A 7,471-nucleotide genomic window follows, 5' to 3' on the forward strand; every position below is an offset into this window, starting at 1 on the left:
CGTGCCTGTAATCCCAGCTACTCAGGAGGCTGAGGCAGGAGAATTGGCTAACCCAGGAGGCGGAGGTTGCGGTGAGCCGAGATCGCGCCATTGCACTCCAGCCTGGGTAACATGAGTGAAACTCAAAAAAAAAAAAAAAAAGAGTGAGACCATAGGAAGTTTGGGAAGAAAGAAAAAGATACACAATCGCTATTTCAAAGAGTGGGAAGGTGAACATACTCTGGAAGTTTAGTAAGACTGTCAAATAATATTGAGTATCCATTGATTTTGAATAGTCAAATAATGAAGACACAATCAAATTGGCTATGTAATTTTCTTCTCCAAAGGCTAAGCTTCTTGGATACAAGCACAGAGTTGGCAATCTGAATGTTGAACCAGAGTTAGGAGCAGAAAGAGAGATGTTAAAGGAAATTAAGAGTGTGTATGGACAGATATAAATCTCACTAAAACCTAAAAAAATAAAGTCTTCTTCCTCATCTATATCTACATGCTTAAGGTTCATTACATGGTTATGACTTTAAAGAAAACTTATGTACGAATATTTTAAATTTCAAAAAAATCAGACAGCAATGAATACACTGCAATTCAATGAACGACAATGTACCCAAGAAAATCTTAGATTACTGAGATCACAGACTATGCAATAGAATTACTATGGGATAGAATTACTGCTAGAATTTCAAAATAGACTGATTATTAGAATTTTGCTGTGCAACACATACATACACATTATTAGAAAGATATCCTTACCTTGGTATTTCCCAAGAAATCTCTGTATTCTCTTAATATTTTTTGGTTTCTAAATAGCCCTGTAAGAATTACAAAATAAATTTATGTCATAGGTAGTCTTACTAGTCACAGTTTAGAGTAACATGACATTCTCTTTAGGACTATGTTAAATATGCTCTATTAGCTAACAGCAAAAATATTAAGTTATACAAAATTTGGATTTGAAACCTGATTTTAAAATGGGCAAAGGATTTCAACAGATATTTCTCCAAAGATGATACAGAAACCACCAACAAGCATATGAAAAGATGCTCAACATCACTAATCATCAGAGAAATACATGTGAAAACCACAGTGAGATATCTCACATCCATTAGGATGGCTACTATTAAAAAAACAAGAAAACAGAAAATAAAAAGTATTGGAAATGATGTGTCAAAACTGGAACCTTTGTGCACTGATGGTAAGAATGTAAAATGGTGCAATTACTATGGAAAACAATATGGAGGTTCCTAAAAAGAATTTTTAACATAGAATTACCATATAATCCAGCAATCCTACTTCTAGACATATGTCCAAAAGAACAAAAAGCAGGGCCTCAAAGAGCTATTTACACACATATGTTCACAGCAGCAATAGTCACAACAGTCAAAAGGTGAAGCCACAATGTCCATGGATGGATGAATGAATGGATAAACAAAATGTGGTATATACATATGATGATGGAATATTATTTAGCCTTTAAAAAGGAAAGAAATTCTGTCACATGCAACAACATGGATAAACCTTGAGGACACCATACTAAGTGAAATGAGCCCATCTTAAAAGGAGAAATACTGTATGATTCCACTTATATGAGATATCTAAAGTATTCAGATTCATAGAAACAAAAAGCAGAATGGTGGCTGTCGGGCTGGGGGGTGGGGGAGGGGGAAAGGAAGGTAGTTATTTAATGGGTATAGTGTTTCAGTTTTGCAATATGAAAAGCCTCTGAAGATCTGTTTCACAATAATGTGAATATACTTACACACTTATGAACTATACCTTTAAAAATGGTTAAGAGGGTACATTTTAGGCTATTGTTTTTTACCACAATAAAAAAGGAAGCAGGAGAATTTGGATTTGCAATGAGATAAAGGCAGTTGGGTAAGAGTCTTTTCTCAATATTACCTTTAAAAAGTTAATTAAGCCTGACGTAAAAACAGGTCCTTTATTTTTACCTCAAAGTTTAAAAATATAAGAGAAAGTATTTTTCTATTACTGTTTTTTCTCAAATTTTTGTATTATAAATGTTTCCTTTAACTTTTATTTACAAGGCTACTCATGGTATCATTTTAATAACAAAAGACTAGAAACATCCCATGGGGGAATATTTGAATAAATTACAGTATATCAAAAAAATAGAGCATTATAAAATAAATGAAGAAATGCCTTTATTTACTGCTATGGGATAGCCCTCATGACAGATTTAAGTAAAAAAAGCAAGAGTAGAAAGTATGTATAGTATGCCTCATTTATGAAAGGTATGGAGTTTAATGCAAATGTGTACATTTGTCTTCTTTTTAAAAATTATTTTTAAGTTTTTGGTAGACAAAGGGTCTCACTAATGTTGCCCAGGCTGGTCTCAAACTCCTGGCCTCAAGTGATCCTTCCACCTCAGCCTCCCAAAATCCTGGGATTATAGGCATAAGCCATGAAGCCTGGCTTTATTTTCTTATATTTTAAACATTTTTTTAAAACCCAAAAACTAATTTTTTAAATAGTTACCTATACAAGAGAAAGAACCTAGAGTGGAAAGGACAGAGATGGAAGCTAGAGTTCTCTGAAATATCTGTTCTGTAGATTTGACTTAGAAATCATATAAATGTTTAGGCAATTATAAAATAAAAACAAAATTATTTTTAAAAACCAGAAGCAAAATGAAACAAATGAGCCTGTTTATCTATTGATGGTATATGTATACAGAAAAATTTCAAGTGACTTTATAACACAGAAATTGAACTACACATCTCTAGCGGGATATATATTAAAGATACAAAGAAAGGCAAATAAATCTTAAAGCATACTGTTAGTATTAATAATTTATTTGAAACTATATTCTCTATGTGTGTAGAGCAGAATAAATCAAGTACGTAATTACTTTAATTGTGTTAATAAATTAGAAAATAAGATTTTCAGTGTAAGAGAAAAGATACAAAACCAAAGGGAAAAAAATAAGTTCATCAGAATACCTTTTAGATTTTCTATAAAAGAAAATAACATTTCCTAGCTCTGTCCACTGAGAAACCTAAAAATATGCCAAACTATTAACAATAAATATTCCTAATGCCTAGATTTTATTTTCTAGTAAATAAAAAGTTTATTTTTTAGTAATTAAAAAAACCTTGATTTTATTTTCCAGTAAAAGGATTAGAAATAGTTGATTACCAGTCCAAGATAGGAAACATAAAGGATGAGTCTGAAACATTCCTGAAAGTAAGGATGCCATGATACTAGAAATATGACAAAGGGACTTTGGAGCCAAATGAGGCGCTTCCATTGACCAACAATAGGACAGTTTCAGCACTACTGCTTTGTTCTTCTCCCATTTCTCTCTTCCTTGATCGTCGTATCCCACTGCTCCCCTCTTGGTAATGAACTCCTGTACGCTCAAGAAACTCTCTCCATTCCTATTCTTCCTGGGTTATTGATCATAACTGTCTCACAATTTCCACTTTGAAATTTTGTCAACTCATCTTGAGAAGAAAATTGTCTCATTTCTAAGCCTTGGTCCTGTGCAGAACTGAGATAGCCAAATAATTTAGAATCCTCCTAAATATTTATACTCCAGCACTTCCAGTTTCATATCCTTCCAGTTTCGTAACCTCTTACCAAGTTACCAGTAATAAAAATAAATAAAATGGAGTGGGATCCTAATAAAACCATTGAAATAGGGTTGGCAAACTTTTTCCAAAGAGGGCTAGTGACATGGTTTAAACCTATGCTCCCACCCAAATCTCATGTTGAATTGAAATCCAATTGTTCGAGGTGGGGCCTAGTAGGGGGTAACTGGATAATGGGGGTGAATTCTCATGAATGATTTAGCAATATCCCTCTTGGTACTCTCCTCAGGACAGGTGAGTTCCTTCTGATGAGATCTGGTCATTTAAAAATGTGTAGCACCTCCTCCATCTCTCTCTTGCTCTTGCTATGTAAGGTACCTGTTCTCTCTTTGCCTTATGCCATTACTGGAAGCTTCCTGAGGCTCCCCAGAAGCTTCTATGCTTCCTGTACAGCCTGCAAAACTGTGAGCTAATTAAACCTCTTTTCTTTATAAATCACTCAGTCTCAGGTATCTCTTTATAACAATGAGAAAACTGACTAATGCAGATACATAGCAAATATTTTATGCTTTGGAGACCAAAAGGTAACATAAAGGATATGATGAAGGTATAACAAGAAAAAACTACAAATTTTCATACATTTGACAAAATTTAAAATATAATAAAAATATGTGAATATAATTCTTTGTAATACAGGTCTGCTAATGAGAAGAACATAATTCTTTTGGGGGGGATACAATAAAATATTTTACTTAATTGGGATTCAGTTAGTATTCCTCATCAAAATTGTGAATGTTCATTTGTTAATGATGATCTGATATTTTACATATCTCATATTTGAAATCTTATCAATAAGTACTGCCAAATACTGATATCACTCTATAAACGTGATTTTAAATGACTATATTCATTGCTTAGAAGCATTTATAGAATTATATGAAATTCTTGTTAATATTTGCCTTTTAGCATCTTATTACATTGAGGACTAATCACTTCCAATTGAAGTTAAGAGAAAGCTGCTCAACTGCACAATTCAATGGATTTTGAAATATGCAAATTTCCTCTGCACTTGCATGAAAATCTGAAAAACACTTCTGGAACTATAGCTTGGGCATGGAAAATATATCTGCTATAGATGTCTTCTGTTAATTTTTTTTATGTGTTCATTCTTTTATTGTCAATTGTTTTAACCTGACTGAATACACAAAAAACGAGAGCACTGCACTCCCAGCAGTTATTACGCAAGTTAGAACATTTTTGTATGGCAGACAGCATTTAACACCAGTCTATGAAATAATGCATTGCTTTTTATAAAGTTCGAAATAAATATTTATTTTCAAACAAGTGACTTTGGTTTATTTCACACATTGCACTTTTCTTGCAGAAAAAATAAAATTGTACAACTGCATAAATATAAAATTCTTCCACCATGAAAATGGTTAAAACATTCATAAAGACGCAGCATCAGCATGTGATGCTTCCAGAAAGGAAACAAGAAAAGTAAAAGAAAATGTACAAAGCAAATTAATTAGGCCTGTCACTAGCCAAGGTGATGGGCAAATCCAGATCTCAGACACAGCTTTAGAAATACTAGAGGACAAGGGAAGAGATGCCAAGATACCATTCAAAACAAGGACAACACAACTCATCACCTTTTTGTATTTTTCTGTAGTGTCACTTAAAATTTAAAGGGCAGTTGCCCCATGACAAATCCCTGGTCCCAGTCCCAGGAAAAAAAATAATAATAAAGTAAGACCTAACACCACAGGAAAAGGCTACAGGGTATGTTAAAAATACTCACTGAGGCTGGGTGCAGTGGTTCATGCCTGTAATCCCAGCACTTTGGGAGGCCGAGGCGGGTGGATCACGAGGTCAAGAGATCGAGACCATCCTGGTCAACATGGTGAAACCCCGCCTCTACTAAAAATACAAAACATTAACTGGGCATGGTGGCGCATGCCTGTAATCCCAGCTACTCAGGAGGCTGAGGCAGGAGAATTGCCTGAACCCAGGAGGCGGAGGTTGCGGTGAGCCAAGATCGCCCCATTGCACTCCAGCCTGGGTAACAAGAGCGAAACTCTGTCTCAAAAAAAGAAAAAGAAAAATGACCAGAGTATGCACCTATAGTACTGTACATTAAGTGAAATACATATATATTGGGGGATCAATCCAAGATGGCCGTTTAGGAAGAGCTCAGGATTGCAGCTCCCAGTGAAAGCGCAGAGGGTGAGTGGACGCCGCATTTTTATTGCCCAAAGACTAGGAAATTCCCAGGCGGAGGAGCTCCATGGGTCACCAGTGCGGCTGTGCCGGCCGGTGCCCCGCGCGGCTGCTTTGTCGGCGCCCCAGAGCAGCGGTTCTCCGTACAAAATACACCAGTCCGAGTGCCCTTTTGGCTGGCGATTGGAGCCACGGGAAGTTGCCCATTCATCTGTTTAAAAAGGGGACTGAGCAGGGAACCAGGACAGTAGATCCCAGGGCAAAAAAAGCACCACGAATCTCAGTGCCGCTGTTTAAGCCAGCGCAGTGACTTGCGGCAGGGGAAAACACACAGACCCCCCGGCGCCTCTTGAACAGGCGACTGCAACACCAACTTTAAAAAAAAAAGGATCTGAGGCAGGGAGCCAGGTGATCAGGCTTGGCTGGTCCCACCCCCACAAAAGAACAGCAATCAGAAACTCCCTGGATTGAGAGTTTTACAGCAAGCGCAGCTGAACCCAGGACGGTCCACCTCTGTGGGGGAGGGGTGTCTGCCATTACCGAGGCAGCCCACCACTACGGAGGTAGTCAGCTAATGCTGAGGCAGCCCGCCGTTGCCAAGGCAGCCTGCCATTACTGAGGCAACCCGCCTTGCCAAGGCAACCCGCCACTGCAGAGAGACTCCGCCTTAATAGAGGCGGGTCACCATTGCCGAGGCAGTTCTAACTATACCCATATAAGCAGGACTGCAGGGAAGTTCACTCAGCAGCTGGGCGGAGCCCACAGCAGCTGAGCAAAGCCGCTACAGGCAGACAATGACTAGGCTGCCTCCTTGCTGGGCAGGGCAGCTCTGAAGGAAAAAAAAAAAAAAGAAGGCAGCAGCATAACGGAAACTCATAAAGCCCTAAATCCCTGGGACAGAGCACCTGGGAACAAAAAGCAGTTTATGAGTTCTGCTGCAGCAGACCTAAACGTACCTGCCCAGCAGCTCTGAATGAACAACGGAGCTCACAGCTCAGCATTTGAGCTCCTATAAAGAAGAGACCGACTCCTCAAGCAGCTCCCTGACCCCTGTATATCCAAAAAGCCACCTCATAAAGGAGAGATCAGATTGACACTTGGCAGGTATCCTTCTGGGACAAAGATAGCAGAAGAAGAAAACTGGTAACAACCCTTACTGTTCAGCAGCTGCTGCAGGTGATCCCCAGGCAAGCAGGGCCTGGAGTGGACCTCAGCAGACCTACAGCAGAGGGGCCAGACTGCCAGAAGGAAAACCAAGAAACAGAAATAAACTCATCAACAAATAGAACGTCCACTCAGAGACCCAATCTGAAAGCCAGCAACTACAAAGATGACAGGTGGATAAATCCATTAACAAGGGAAGAAACCAGTGCAAAAAGGATGAAAACACTCGAAACCAGAACACGTCTCCTCCTAAAAGGGATCACAACTCCTCACCAGCAAGGGAACAAGGTTGGATGGAGAAGGAGTGTGATGAAATGACAGAATCAGACGTCAGAAGGTGGGTAGTAAGAAACTTCTGTGAACTAAAAGAACATGTTCTAACCCAACGCAAAGAAACTAAGAACCTTGAAAAAAGATTTGACGAAATGCTAACGAGAATAGAAAAAATAGAAAGGAATATAAGTGAATTGATGGAGCTGAAAAACAAAACACGAGAACTTTGTGAAGCATGCGTAAGTATCGACAGCTGAACTGAC

The 7,471-nt window shown here is 38.2% G+C and overlaps 1 protein-coding gene across 2 annotated transcripts in view; it reads right to left on the reverse strand.

Annotated features, from left to right (window-relative positions):
- The window catches only part of SLC30A9 (solute carrier family 30 member 9), a 108,209-nt gene that overhangs the window by 50,600 nt on the left and 50,138 nt on the right, over positions 1-7,471 (reverse strand). For both annotated transcript variants that reach the window (XM_017544912.2, XM_017544913.2), the window contains one exon: positions 751-809. In XM_017544912.2, the coding sequence (XP_017400401.1) occupies positions 751-809 (59 nt within the window). The remainder of the gene's footprint in view (positions 1-750; positions 810-7,471) is intronic.

The sequence above is a fragment of the Cebus imitator genome, unplaced genomic scaffold (genome assembly GCF_001604975.1).
Source record: "Cebus imitator isolate Cc_AM_T3 unplaced genomic scaffold, Cebus_imitator-1.0 Scaffold173, whole genome shotgun sequence".
Lineage (NCBI taxonomy): Eukaryota > Metazoa > Chordata > Mammalia > Primates > Cebidae > Cebus > Cebus imitator.